The sequence below is a fragment of the Electrophorus electricus genome, chromosome 19 (assembly GCF_013358815.1).
Source record: "Electrophorus electricus isolate fEleEle1 chromosome 19, fEleEle1.pri, whole genome shotgun sequence".
In the NCBI taxonomy this organism is placed as follows: domain Eukaryota; kingdom Metazoa; phylum Chordata; class Actinopteri; order Gymnotiformes; family Gymnotidae; genus Electrophorus; species Electrophorus electricus.
In genome coordinates this window covers 11,784,431-11,800,246 of record NC_049553.1, presented here as the reverse complement: position 1 = coordinate 11,800,246, position 15,816 = coordinate 11,784,431, and the positions used below count along the sequence as shown (strand labels likewise).

Here is a 15,816-nt window from a genome sequence, read left to right as displayed (position 1 = left end):
TGCATGCCTCCCTCATTTAAGAAGTGCTACCTTGTTTTCTGCTCTGACAGGACATCCAGGTAAGTAAGGACACCATCTGTTCACATCGGTTTTCTACACGTGGGCTAAGCCATTTTGTAAAAAATAGTTCAGGCCTATTAGCAAAGTTTTTAAAATCTACGATTCATAAAAAGTCTTAGGGTTAGTGTTAAAGACATATAGGAATCTGTTTAAAATGGCTCTATGTGCAGAAATCTGTGTAATTGACTGTCACAGATTCAGTTTTATTCATTCAATACAATTTCATTAAAATGGACATTTTACTTTGGATGTTGTATAGTTAGTTAATTTATGTTATGATAAAAAATCCATGGCATGTTTCAGGAATTGGAATTATTTCAGGTAAGTCTGTCTGAACAGTTTAATAAGTCATTCCCTCAGAAGCCTGCAGTGCTCAGCTCAGACTCGGGGCTAATTATCACCAGCTTCCAACCAGGTGGTGTTTTACTGAAATCACCTGTTCTGGTGTGCTGGCTTTAGATGGAGCAAGAAGCTTTGTGCTTCGTGTTAATCTACCAATTTCTATCTATCTATCTATCTATCTATCTATCTATCTAGCTAGCTAGCTAGCTAGCTAGCTAGCTAGCTATCTAGCTATCTATCTATCTATCTAGCTAGCTAGCTAGCTAGCTAGCTAGCTGAGTGTTACTTTCTCAGCCCACATCTCCACCTGCCTCTGGCAGAACTGTAAGAAATAAAGTGTGTTTAGTGTCCTGAAACACATGTCTAAGCACCACTTTCAGTGTAGTCTAGGGATCCGTTTCTTTTAGGTGGAAACTACGCTTGTCATACTGCATGTAACCTGGAATGCTTTGGACAGAGCCTCTTGACAGTAGCACACATATATGTATAAATACACAGATGCACAACAGATACACTTTTAAGGTGTTTGAGTGTTGATTTTAAAGTTTCTCTAGAGACCACGTTCACTGTTTGCTGTCTATTTTTGTCATGATCTGTGTTGCTTGTACAGGGACCACAATGCATCACTCACATGTCTCTGTACTAATATGTGAATGGCTGTTTTGAGAGTAACCAGGCAACAATCACTCTTTCACAAACACTACACTTTCTGGACTTGAATTCTTGCAGTGCTTAAAGATTTTTATTTAACCATGATCTTTCACAGTAAGCACTCTATACACACATAAATGGCTTGTTTTCCATGAGATGCCAATGGTGGATATCTAATTTTATGTTCTGTGCTACATGTGTTCCATGAGACTTGCCTAACATTTGACCTTTGACCTTTGATCAGGTTATTCGCAAGGGCTGGTTGACCATCAACAACATCAGCATAATGAAAGGTGGAGCCAAGGAGTACTGGTTCGTGCTGACGGCAGAAAGTTTGTCCTGGTTCAAGGATGACGAGGTGTGTCTCCGTGTGGGTCTCACTGCTGTGTCGCATGCATGCAGGACCCCAGTGCTGAAGTCCTGTGTGGTTCTGTGGCATGTTCCCATTTTTTCTTTTTTTTTTCATTTCAGTTTTCATTTTTCCAATTCCAGAGGCAGAACTCGAGCACGTTTATAATGAGCTGACGCGTTTGCTTGGAGCAGTGCATGTTATCGCAGCACCACTAGTGCAGCTCAGGCTTAGGTGCCTTTGTGCAAGGGAAGGACTCCCACAACCACCAGCTCAGGCTGGCCTTATGTACTTGTGAGTCACGGTGAGGATATACAGAGAAAGGAAAGGAGCCACGAGAGAGTCGTATGTGCTGCCTTCTTGCTGATTGCTGAATCCAGGGCTCCGTGTGGGACCGGCTGGTCCAGGTGTCTGTTTGTCCTTCCTGGTGGGTTGCTGTCTGTCTGCCTGTCTGTGCCTGCTGTACAGCCTCCCTGATGTCCTGCACAGCAAGTGTAGACAGGCAGACACACCACAACTGCTGCTCCAAGTCCACCTAGTCTGGTGTTCCCCACACAGTCTGTCTTCTGGCCCCTGCTGTCTCATTAGCCTCATCACCCAAATTGTGCACTGGGAAAAGAAACAAAAACAAATTGTGCACCACCATCAAGCCACTGAGACACAGCAGTAGCAAAAATGCACACACACACACACACACACACACACACACACACACACACACACACACACACACACACACACACACACACACAGAGAGAGTAACCTACTTCACTAATATTTAATGTACAATTATACCAGCATACATTGTGGCAGAAATTAAATAATATGTTCTCTGCCGTGTCCTGTAATTCTATATTATGACAGTGCAGCTAAAGCATTAGATGTTCAAAATGCAGCACTGACTGAAGAGTTCAGTGGACACTTCTCCCTGTAGTGGACACCTCTCCCTATAGTGGACACCTCTCCCTGTAGTGGACACCTCTCCCTGGAGTGGACACTTCTCCATGTAGTGGACACTTCTCCCTATAGTGGACACCTCTCCCTGGAGTGGACACTTCTCCATGTAGTGGACACTTCTCCCTATAGTGGACACTTCTCCCTGTAGTGGACACCTCTCCCTGGAGTGGACACTTCTCCATGTAGTGGACACTTCTCCCTATAGTGGACACTTCTCCTTGTAGTGGACACCTCTCCCTGGAGTGGACACTTCTCCTTGTAGTGGACACTTCTCCCTATAGTGGACACTTCTCCTTGTAGTGGACACTTCTCCCTATAGTGGACACTTCTCCCTGGAGTGGACACCTCTCCCTGTAGTCGACACTTCTCCCTATAGTGGACACTTCTCCCTGGAGTGGACACTTCTCCTTGTAGTGGACACTTCTCCCTATAGTGGACACTTCTCCTTGTAGTGGACACTTCTCCCTATAGTGGACACTTCTCCCTGGAGTGGACACTTCTCCCTATAGTGGACACTTCTCCCTGGAGTGGACACCTCTCCCTGTAGTGGACATTTCTCCCTATAGTGGACACTTCTCCCTGGAGTGGACACTTCTCCTTGTAGTGGACACTTCTCCCTATAGTGGACACTTCTCCCTGTAGCTTGCATTGACTGAATACTTTTTAAGAACAATTGCTTTGTTTTTCTCTTGATTCTTTTTGAATCTCTTTCTTTTCTCCGTCTTGCTTTCTCCTTGTCTTTTTCTCACTTCCTCTCTGTCTCTTCTCTCTTTACTGCTTTCTCTCTCTCTCTCTCTCTCTCTCTCTCTCTCTCTCTCTCTCTCTCTCTCTGTCTCTCTCTCTATCTTTCTCTCTCTCTCTCTCTCTCTCCCTCCTTGCTTTCTGATTCCAATTTATTTAGACTTGAAGCATTTGCTTGAGCTCTTGAGCTCACTGGAGCTGACACACACACACACACACACACACACACACACACACACACACACACACACACACACACACACACATACACACACACACACACACACACACACACACACACCAGTGAATGGTTTAAAGAGTTTGACCCATTCTGTTGTCAGTGATGATGATAAAAGATTGCTTTATTGGATGACTTTGTTAAATATTCTCTGAATCCAATTATATAATGCTCTCTTCATTTGGATTCTCTCATATTGCTGCTGACATACAGACATGCACACATGCTGACTAAAAAACATACCTGCTCTATATTTATTGTCAGCCATTCTGAGCTAACACACATTCTTGGCTCAGAAATCTATAGTTTTTTCCTTTTTTTTGCCTTATGTAAAATGCCGGCAGCCAATCAACTTGCTTTGAGCAAATCCTACACAGCCCTACAGTTTCCACATGTCACCTTTACCAATCTGTGAGCCCCACATGCTCTCAGAGAACGGCTATAAAATCCAGCTCATGCAGTCTAGTGTTTAACAACACTGATCTAAAGCCTGAGAAAAGATCCACTACTTCACTCACTGGACAGGATCTTAGTGACATTCACCATATTCATATTCACATGTGCACAAGCACTACACCACATTCACACTGTTCATATTCACAAGTGCATTAGCGCTACACCACATTCATATTCACACGCGCACTAGCACTACAACCACATTCACCATATTCATATTCACATGTGCACAAGCACTACACCACATTCATATTCACACGCGCACTAGCACTACAACTACATTCACCGCATTCATCCTCACATGTGAATGTGCACTACACCACAGTCACCATATTCATGTTCACACATGCACGAGCACTACACCACATTCATATTCACACATGCACAAGCACTACACCACATTCACTATATTCATATTCACACATGCACTAGCGCTACACCAGATTCACCATATTCATATTCACCCGTGCACTAGCGCTACACCACATTCACCACATTCATCCTCACACGTGAATGTGCACTACACCACATTCACCATATTCGTGTTCACACATGCACGAGCACTACACCACATTCATATTTACATGTGAACTAACACCAAGCAGCTGCCAGAATCATTATCTTAAAGGGGCACTTCATCACTGGCTAATGGAGGCTTGTTAATGTAAATAGCATGAGTCCACTATATTTGCTTCCTCACTAGCAATGGTAGCATTAGGTGAAGCGTTCCTTAAAATGGGAACATTCAGCCTCTCACACAGAATGGTACTGGACCCCTTTAACTGATCTTCACAAAGGAGGTTTTACATTTAATTTAATTTAAAACACAGGACAATATAAGGTCAGACAAGATAAGATAATAAGACTTTGCTAAAGGAAATTGCCAAAGCCAGTCCCTCTTCTATAATATTTGTGTTTGCCTAGCTGATGAGAGTTTATGTTGGCAGTCAAAAAAAAAAAAAAAAACGGTGACCAAACTATTTTCCTTTAACTTTCATTTGTTCAAGGTGCCTAAATGATTGTGAAAGGGGCCAAGCTATACCATGACTTGATCATGGTTATAAAAATGTTTTATTTTATTTTTTAACTGTGATTATAATAGGTCACAGTCGCAGGGGAAATGGTGCACTCAACTCTTCCACCTACTCTGCTGTACAAAAATCCAGTCATGAACATGTCATACGGACCAGACACAAGCCGTATACTTGTTGAGCGGTCATAATAAAATGTAGCCTGGATGTGTCTGAAAACAGCTACAGACCGAGAAACTCAGCAGTGGTTCAATCCACAGAGTGTAGAAGTACAAGCGTCAGTTTAAGGATTAGTGAAACTCACTAAATATTTCTTCTTAGAGTTACTGGTCTAGAAGTGGCTGTTTGTTAAGGTTTCAGCACATTCCTGGGATGCTGAGGAGACTTTTTATTGCAATTATGAAAAGATTTAAGAATCATAGCTGGATCACTGTCATCACTTCAGCTTTTTGGTTTAGATTTTGCAGAACCTTGAAACAGGTTCCATGTTTTAAATGATTTAAATATTGTTTTTAATCAATAATTTGAACTTTAATGTAAGCAACCACTTTATATTTGTGTAAAATTATTTGATTATAATAATAGCTGAGCTGGAATTACTATATTTTATTTTGATGTTAGTAACTCAAACATAAAAATAAAATATGTTATGTTTTTACATAGTCAAGATATTTCAAGTAATCCATTCTTCGGATTTGGTTGTTCTTTGATGGCAATAAAATTGCAGGGTGTTTGAGCTGGCTGCAAAACAGTCTACACTCACTGACATTTGGAAAACCGCAGCATTCCAAAGGTTTTTTTCAACAGTTGATCAGTGCGAACCAGAGGGTATTCTTAGTCAGGGCCTCCTGTGTTTCATTTGGATACTTTACACTTTAAAAGCATTGTCATGGCACATTGTCAGATAATTCACACAAATTTAAATTAACTTTTAGTTAAGGATGTTAGCAGCTTACATTTTACATAATTTAATCTTTTGCTTAGTGGTGCTAAAGGTTTTCCACCAAAACGTTCAAATCAAATTCTGAGCGATGTGCGAGTGACCGGGTTGCTCAAAGCCTAAAGCGGTGTTGGATGTGTGAAAGGTAGTGTAGTACAGAAGAGAACTGTGAAAGTTTGACGTACAGTTTTGACACACCGAAGAGCCGGAATGAAAGCAGACAAGTCCTGTCGTTTACGCGGGCTGTGAGTCAGCGCCTGGCGGTTAGCGGCGTCGCATCCTCACCCAGTCTAACCAATGTGCAGACTACTGTACACTAGCATACCCATGAACAGGTAGTCTGAACACTGGGCAGACGGAGCAGGGGAACACCGCTGCCTCTTCTTCATCCTCTCCTCCTCCTCCTCCTCCTCCTCCTCCTCCTCCTCCTTTCAGGGAGCTGGAGACAGCGAGTAGTCCGTCGTTTTTTGGGCAGAGAGCAGAGCTGCAGTTTCCGTTTCTCAGCATTCGACGCATCGGTTTGTTTGTTTGTTTGTTTGTTTGTTTACCCTGCCCCAGGTTTGTTGGTTTTCTTCCCCTAGTCCTGTCAGTGTCCTGCACCAGCACTGTCCACCCTTGACGTGGCACATTCGCTCGGACGAGTGCGGGGGATGCGGGGCGTTCATGGGATAGGGGAAAAAAAAAGAAAAGAGAAAAAGAGGGAGAGTGGGAGTGAGCAAGAGAAAAGGGAGGAGCTGCACCTCCTCGTATGGCATGGACGTGTAGCGGTTCCACCAAGTTGCCAGACACAGAGTGCTCTGCAGGACTCTGTGGTGGTTATCGTTCTGCCGTCCCCAGACACCGCTGCCCTCTTGGGATCCCTCTCCCTGTGTCAGCTTAGCGGAGTCACTCCCGGCTTTCCCCATCGGACCTTGGCTCTCACACTCTGACTGTGCTCTCTCTCTCTCTCTCTCTCTCTCTCTCTCTCTCTCTCTCTCTCTCTCTCTCTCTCTCTCTCCTGCTGCTGTTAAGTACTACCAGATGTTTAGACTTTAATGCCAAGCTGTCATTTAATCTTTCTCTCCTCACTCTGTTGCTCTCTGCCTCTCCTTCTCTCTCACCTCACTCTCTCTTTCCGTCTCATTCTCTTCTTCTCTCACTCTGTCTTTTTCCCTCTCTCCCTCTCTTTCTCCCTCACTCTCTCTCCCCAAGAAAAACTTGGGGCAGGAAGTGGGGCCCTCTCAGGAGGGGGAGGGGGCACATTTAAGAAATAAATCAAGAGGAAAGTGGAGAATATTTGGCTTAAACTTGGGTAAAACTACAAATCTTGAAACAATCCTACCATATATTGTTAAAGTGTCCAATATCACAATGTCACCACAACAGCCTTTACTTTGACCTAGGTTGTTGTCATTGGTGTATGCAGTTAGAAGTCCCTCATCTCATTTCTGTGAACCATATATATTACTCCCTATTCTCTACAGTACAGTAAGCTAACACAGTAAAATCTGGATGCTTTAGCACATAGACACCACAAGCCCCCAACACCACCACACACACACACACGCGCGCGCACACACACACACGCACACACACGCATGTGCTCAGAGGGGAAACAATGGTGTTCCTTAACCACAGCGTGTTTTAATGTCTTCCACATGTGTTATTTCTCTCTCTCATTCTCATTCTTTCCCTTCTCTGACTTTGATCTTTCATACCTCCCCTGCACTCCCCTGTACTCCTTCTGCTCCTCCTATAACACTTTATGTCTCTTTCTTTTAAAGATTCCCTCTTTCTGTGTTTTCATACCTCCAGGCCTCTGCGCTAATCACTTTTATTCACTTTGTTCACTCCTGTCATGGCTGGAACTGCCATGCAGCTCTTGCTCTGCAGGTCCAGAGTTTCGTCCCAGTGATGTGATGTAGCTGGGTGGGAATGTCCTGAATGCACATCAGAGCGTGCTGGCTGGAACAGCGGGGCCCCTCTGGAGCCGTGGAGGGCCCGGGGCCAGCACCGTTTGCTCATTCCCTTGCTCAGACACTTCATATTGACTCATCGGTTAATTGCGAGGTTATTAGCTGTGTTAGAGCAGGGAAATCACCCAAGTGGGCAGGGTTAGAGCTGTTCAGGAACAAAGTGGCACCTCCGTGCTGTGGACACTAGATTTTGAGCTCAGAGACTGTAGCAGGGTGTAATGTGGAGTTTCTGCTGCACTCTCCACAGGAGTCACTTTCTTCTGAAAGGCTCAGATCAATAGGCTGGAACCTCACTCGACAAAACGTACCAGGCCGAACATAACTTGTTAGTGGGTGAATTGGCACGTTGTCCTTAAAGGCCATTGCTGACATCTTTGCTGGATGCTTTGGTTTTAATCCGCAGGAGAAGGAGAAGAAGTACATGCTGCCTTTGGACAACCTGAAGGTCAGGGATGTGGAGAAGGGCTTCATGTCCAGCAAGCACATGTTTGCCATTTTCAACACAGAGCAACGGTAGGCCCGTCACCCTCTGACACTCGTCCGAGTTAAAACGCCGGTGTTTGGAAAATGGATTAACCACATTTCAGTAACCATGTCAGCAATGGTGAGAGGATTACTTTTAAAATGCGTTTAAAATATATTACTTTGATTACATTTAAATCACATTTAAAGGCACGTTTTATGCATTCTGTTTTCTGTTTTACTTTGTAGTGAAATACATTTTAATAAATCGATAAATAAATGAAGGCTTCCTTGGTAACTGTTGGTAACCTTGCGCCATGATTAATGACTTTAGCTTTTACATCCTGTTAGCATTTTGGGCTAACAGTTCCTGCTGATCAGTCTGCTCTGCCTCTCAGGAATGTCTTCAAGGACAATCGCTTCCTGGAACTGGCGTGCAACACCCAGGAGGAGGTGGACAGCTGGAGAGCTTCTCTGCTAAGAGCTGGCGTGTACCCCGAGAAATCTTCGGTCAGCACGGGCTAAAATTCATAGGACAGATGCAGTTCTGTGCTCTCCCCACAGTGGATGAAGGAGTGTAATATGTTAAGTTTAACTCTAGCAGAAAAACGCAAAATTCGACACATCACTGAACATGGGGTAGAACATGGCTACATCTGATTTCACTAAGTGTATTTCATTTTTTGTTAAGAGGAGAGCTCATTATGGAAATAAAGTGATGTTGTGGAAGGTTTCTACACTAAGCTATGAGTGTGGTAGCAAATGTTGACTGGCTGTACTATGGTTTTCAGTTGTTTTTTTTTAACCCTATATGATAAACTACATTTTATGCATCATTAGTGGGGCCCTGTTCTTTGTTATCTCACCCTCATAACCCCCTCCCCCACTTCTCTTGGAATCTCCCTTCCTCTCTTTCTTCAGGTGGAGAGTGAGAGTTCTGGCGCCTCTGAGAATTTCTCTATGGACCCCCAGTTGGAGAGGAAGGTGGAGACCATTCGTAACCTGGTGGAGTCCTACATGGCCATTGTCAACAAGTGCATCCGCGACCTGATGCCCAAGACCATCATGCACCTGATGATCATTAATGTGAGGTTCATCCCTACAGTGGGTTAGGCACAGATGGGGAACTCCTCTCCTACAGAGCCATCACCCTAGACAGCTTAGCATAGCCCTTTCCTAACACACCGGATTACTTTCCTTCATGAACTAACCATTACTCCTAATTATAATGTTACTTCTGCTACTACTGTGACCACTGGTACTAGTTATCTTTAATGACACCACTATTACTAATAATATATAGCATTTACATAGCACCTTTTAATATAATGGGTCTCAAACCTAATGGAATCTGGTGTTTTTTTACAGCTGGAAAAACATTAGCTCACCATGCCCAGTGTAAAGGGGTTGAAGTATTTATTGCCAGCACTTAATATGGTGCAAAATAATGAATGCTGGTTTCTTTTTATGTGTTAGGCCACATCATAAAAAGGCTCCTGGTACAGCAATGAGGAAACTGTGTTGCCTGCTCTTCCTCAGGTGAAGGACTTCATCAACGCTGAGCTGCTGGCGCAGCTATACTCCGCCGGCGACCAGAACGCGCTGATGGATGAGTCCCAGGAGCAGGTGCAGCGCCGCGAAGAAGTGCTGCGTACACACCACGCCCTGAAGGAGGCGCTAGCCATCATTGGGGACATCTCCACCTCCACCATCACCACTCCTCTGCCCCCGCCCGTGGACAGCTCCTGGCTGCAGACTGGCCAGGGGGGCGGGCGCAGGTGAACGCGCCGATCATGTTCATGTTTGGACCTTTGATCTCCAGTCTCTCCATGTCATGGTGTACCAGAGGTACCGGTAATCAACACCTGTGACAAAAACTAATTATGGATGTGGTTATTGCTGTTAGAGCTGGATTTGGTCAGCCTGTCACTGTCTGTGGCATCATCCAAGTCCTGACCTTCGCAGCTCTTCCAGTGCTCTGTGTGTTCTGGTTAAGGCTTCAGGCTTAGACATGCCTCCCGTACCCTCCTGCCCAGGTCTCCTCCGCCCAGCCCCACTGCTCCACGCCGGATGTCTGCAGGGCAGAGGCCTGCTGGTCGAGGGGCCCCTCCGCCTCCATCACGCCCGGGGCCTCTGGGACCCTTCAACAGCAGCGGCGACAGCCCCCAGGTGCCCAACCGCCCCAACCGGGCTCCCCCTAGTGTTCCCAGGTGAGCTCTTACCTGAGGCTCAGGTATGTAGTGTTGACCAGGCTTTATAGCCCACAGTGGGAGATGGTTAACTGGGAGATGTTTAATGGAGTATGAGCTGAATGCTTACTGCTGATTTGATCTTAGTTCTAAGATCTCTAACAGATAATAAAAACAATTCTCAACAAGCTGATTGGCACTACTAATTACTATTTACATATGCATTTGCATATTCATTTGTCTCATTAGTATTACTTGAACTAGCCTTCCAAAATGATGATAAAGAGCTGGAGAAATTCAGCAAAATAGCTGCCACATTGGATCTTATTTCTTGTCAGAGGCAATGTTTTAAGATGAGCTGAGATGATGTATTAGATAAGAAGTGTTGGATACATGCTGTGATAGGTAGCATAATCAGAATCACTTTGTTTGGAATTTGTGTTAGTATGTGCGCACCTCATATACCAGTTGGACCAGACAAGCACACAGACTATTACACACATTCAAGAGAAAGTAAGACATTAAACACAGAGAGAGAGAAGGAGAAAAGAGTATACAATAAGAAGGGTAAAGAGAATAAGTTTAAATGAGTCAAGGGTACATGAGTCAAGTGTGTTGAATATTTGAGTGTTAGATTATGAGCAGAATCTGAAGAAACATAACTGTCTATTATTTACAGAACATTACAGTTATGTGACTGTAATTGTAGTTTTTGCAGTATATTACAGATTTATGTGGACATTGTACAGTTTGCATTGGGCTACAGGGGACCCAGTAAGAGAGGTTAGTGAGGTTTTGGTTAAGTACAGAGTGTCCACTCTGGATAATGAGTGATACTGCTCAGGCCTTGATGGTGAATTAAATAATGGAGCAGCTCACTCTGACAGTACTGGAGAGGTCAGGCACAGCCTCCAGCCTGTGTGCTTCAGCCTGTCACCGAGACAACAATGCAGCATCACATACGCTGCTGCAAGAGTTGGACAGTCTTTTAGAAGCGTCAGTTCCAGAAGATTTAAGTGTGCTGGTTGGTTGACTACTGAGATGTTGAACACCTTTCAGAAGCATCCAGGTGAAAGAAAGACACTTGAAGCAGAGGAAGGAAATTAGCAGCCGATTCTCTGTTTTGTGACTACCAACCCTTTGTGATTACTCGCCCACATCTCCTCAAGAATTCAGTCTTTCCTAGAGCAGTTCTTGCAAGAGAAATCTGAGTAGGCAGTAGTGTGCTCAGTGAGTCTGAGTGAATAAGTGTGTGTATGTGTGTGTGTGTGTGTGTGTGCGCGTACTGGATAGAAGTACTGGATAGAATAGAGCTGCTCAATAATTTAACACACATAGGAAGTAGTTGAATTCAAACAACAAACTTCATCTTCCCTACACTGTAAACAAACATCTACAAGCCAGTTTATTTGTGACAAAAAGCAAACCATGTTTTGTAGCTAGAAAAATCTCGAAAGAAATCAAAAGTTGTCAGAATAACTTCCTAAAATGCTCAAATACAGTATATTGGTAAAATGACCATGTTTACAAAGGTTCACGCCTGTTGTATATGAAACAGATCAGACGTTAGATTCTACATTGATCTTTTATGTACTTTTGATGGTGCTGAGGGCAGTCATTATGGGAGTGAATATAAGCACTATATGGCTAGAATTTGCAGACCAAAACACCAACTAGAATGAGCTGAACTCTTATGGGACTCGGTTCCATTTGGTTCTATGGGATGAAATGTAACCCTGGAGAATGGTGCTACTGGTGTAACTGGTTACGCCATGGTGTTACTGTCTTCCCTTTCCTCTGCTCCGGGTCTGTCTTTCTTCTGCTCTTCATATGCATTTCAAATCTGTGTATTAACCAGCTGATCATCTGTAGGACGGTCCAGGGACGACAGCAGCAAGCTTTAAAAGTAGCTTCAAGAAGAAAGGTTACGATACAAATGTTACGATAGCGGTAGCAGCGATGTTGTTCGAGGAAATCCAATCCAAGTTTGTTAAATGTGCAGAATGAGGAAATTGCATTTGGCTGGGCTGCTCATTTCTTTACTAATGTACGTGCTAGCCTGTTTCTACAAAACCTTTTGTACTTCAGCTGACTGTTCTGTCTCACTAATTCTCTCCTGTTTCTCTCGCCCCCGTCACCCTCCCCGCCATCCGTCTTTAATGCCCTTCCTGTTGACATGCTTCTTCTTCCTCCTCATTGGTCCGCCTCAGCCGCAGACCTCCGCCCTCTCCCACCAGGCAGGTCCCTCCTTAAGCCACCCGGCAGGACCGCTCCCCTCGGACCAGGCACCCACATCGTTTCCCCGGCCCTAACGCCCGGCGCCTCCCCTCGCCTCCTCTCCCGCATGGCCCACTCTTTATCTCCCCACTGCTCTTCCCAGAGCTCTACCGGTCCTGCTTTGACCCGGTGCATTCATGTGCGTGTTCCCTGCTGCAGTGTGCTAGTGTCCGTGTTTTTAGCCGTGCTCGTTCCGTGTCGTGTCTCTGCGCCTGTGATCCGGATGCGCTGGGCCAGGGCCCGAGCCGGCTGCCAGCCAGGCTCCGAGCACCGAGCCTCCTGTTGGGCTGAAATCCTCAGCACCCGTGCTGGGCTCACCAGCCTCCAGTTAGGCACTGAGGCTGCTTGTAGTGCATGTTTTGTTTGTGAGCGTGTGTGTTTTGTAGGTAGGTGTGTGTGTGTGTGTGTGTGTGTGTGTGTGTGTGTGTGTGTGTGAGAGAGAGAGAGAGAATAAGTGTGTTATAAATGTAAGTCGCGTTGGAGAAAAAGCATCAGCTAAATGCTGTAATGTAATGTAATGAGTGAAATGAGTGATTCTAAGTGACAATGTTTGAACAAATTTGAAAATGATAAAGAATACAATTACGATTTGTGTGCGCATGTGTTTGTGTAAGTGTACATGAGGGTGTGTGTGTGTGTTTGTGTGTGTGTGTGTTTGTGTGTGTGGGGGTGTTCTGTATGCTGACTTGTGGTGTGCACGCCCTGTTTGATGGCATGTTTGTTTTGCCAGTGTGTTTACTTAGTGTGCTTTTTATTTTATTTTTTTGCTTCCAAGATCACCATGACTACTGCTGATGCTGAAACGTGAAACCCTTAGCTTACCTAGTTGTGATTCTGTGTATGTGCGTGTGTTGTTGTAGAAGCCCTGCCCGAAGGCAGGCTGAGGAGAGAAACCTGGCCCACAGTTACTGCCTCGTCGTCATGCACTCTGTGCCACTGTACACATTAGCTCACAACCCACACATGCCCCACAGCTCCAGGAAACCTTCTACAATAAGATCCCTACAGCTTCATAAAATACAGTATCTTCAGTGTAATACAGTAACTGTGCAACGTGGCATATACGAGCCATAAATGTGTTTAGATTAAAAACTAATCATTTTAATTAGACACTGGATAGTTCATCAATTCAGAATGGATTGTCATCGAGTTGTTAGAATGGATTTTTGTGAAGGGAGTGAATGTTATTTTTCTTCTGATGCCCTTTAACAAAGCTGTTTGAATATATTCAGTTCTTCACCTTGTCTCAATTTTAAATATATTCACGTATTTTTCAAATTCCTGTTCCTAAATCTGCTTTTACCCCATGATGGCTACCTAGACCTTCATTCCATATGATGCATACCCATTAAAAGGTCCAATAAATTGTGTACTAGAAGTATAATTAGACTTGTACCAGTTTAAGTGGGCAGTTGACGTGTTGTTTCTGTGAGTCTCTGTACGTTAGTGTACTGCTGAGCCAAGCAGTTGATTTTGTTTGTACACAATGGTACTTGAAATCTGTCTTCTGTTTTTACTGTCTCTTACTGTATCTCAGAACTCTGATTCATACTACTAATGGCATGAATAAATCAGTTTTGCCAAAGCTAGTAATAGAAACAATCTACATAATATGCAACAGAGCGCAACAGTGTTACACATACACACATATACATATGCATAGATACATATAAATAAATTTTATATATATATATATATATATATACACATATATATATATATACATATACATATACATATATATATATATTCTATATATATATATATATATACACATATATATATATATACATATATATATAATATATATATATATATATATTATATATATATATATATATATATATATATATATATATATATATATATATATATATATATATATATATACATATATATATATATAAAGGAATAATATTGTTCAGTGGAGGAAATCAAGACATTTGCCTCCCTTTTGTAAATGTGTTTCTTTCGAGGGACATGTAATAGTGATTATATTCTTTATGTAATTCAATAAACGTGATGAAGACCGCTATCATTGTGTGTACTTTGTCAGCATGGTAAAGGTGTACTCTCAGGTAAAGTTACTTAGGTAAAGGTGTACAGTCAGGTAAAGGTGTACTCTCAGGTAAAGTTACTCAGGTAAATGTGTAGTCAGGTAAAGGTGTACTCTCAGATAAAGGTACTCAGGTAAAGGTGTACAGTCAGGTAAAGGTGTACTCTCAGGTAAAGGTACTCAGGTAAATGTGTAGTCAGGTAAAGGTGTACTCTCAGATAAAGGTACTCAGGTAAAGGTGTACAGTCAGGTAAAGTTACTCAGGTAAAGGTGTAATTTCTGATAAAATTACTCAGGTAAATGTGTAGAGTCAGGTAATGGTGTACTCTCAGATAAAGGTACTCGGTCAGGTAAAGGTACGCAGTCAGGTAAAGGTACACAGTCAGATTAAGATACACAGGGAGATAAAAGTGTACAGTCAGTCAGGTAAAGGTGTGCACTCAGGTGCATAATGAGGTCCAGCATTGCTATGGAGGAAAAAGGGTAATAATAGCACTGTGATATAACATGGTGATTCATGGCAAAGTAACTTTACACCTGTGTTGCTTCAGTTTAAACATTAGAAAAATTAAAGAAGTAGCAATACAATTATTAAATGAGGATAAGTGTGTTGCAAATACATTGAAGTCACATTTAGTTTTATATTTATTAAAATGATTTTTGAGTTGTGCCAAGAATTCAGTCACTATATTTTAGAAGTAATTCAACAAAGGGGAAATAAAGTTAGAATATGTGTTTGGGAAGTAAAATATTATGCTATATTTTACCAGATCATAAAATGAAGTTCATTTTTTTGTGCTGTACTAAATATCTTTTGCTTGTGCGCTACCCTTATGCATGCCCATATTTAAGAATATGACAGATCTTTGCTTAGCTGTTGATTTTCTCGCCTAATGCTACGGATGAGCTCTACTTTACTGCAATATCTGTTTTACACACAAGATGGCACGATAAGCTTGGTTAGGGCATGAACAATCTGAAACAAGACAACCGTGTACAATAACTTGAGGACAGACATGGTTAAAGACAAGTAAAATAAAATATTCTGAGGTATACTGGTCAAAGTTACCAATACTCCATAAGACCAGAGACAGAGCCATCAATGATTATGC

General features: G+C 43.0%; 1 protein-coding gene across 4 annotated transcripts in view; it reads left to right on the top strand.

The window, feature by feature from the left end:
* dnm3b (dynamin 3b) overlaps positions 1-15,816 on the top strand; it is a 48,086-nt gene that overhangs the window by 12,564 nt on the left and 19,706 nt on the right. For 3 of the 4 annotated variants that reach the window (XM_035519750.1, XM_035519749.1, XM_035519751.1), the window contains exons 15-20: positions 1,298-1,411; positions 8,124-8,233; positions 8,581-8,692; positions 9,104-9,268; positions 9,722-9,960; positions 10,219-10,392. In XM_035519750.1, coding sequence (XP_035375643.1) covers positions 1,298-1,411; positions 8,124-8,233; positions 8,581-8,692; positions 9,104-9,268; positions 9,722-9,960; positions 10,219-10,392 — 914 coding nt within the window. Of the gene's footprint in view, positions 1-1,297; positions 1,412-8,123; positions 8,234-8,580; positions 8,693-9,103; positions 9,269-9,721; positions 9,961-10,218; positions 10,393-12,581; positions 13,878-15,816 lie in introns of those variants that run through there. The other variant, XM_027033002.2, reaches the window with a different exon arrangement.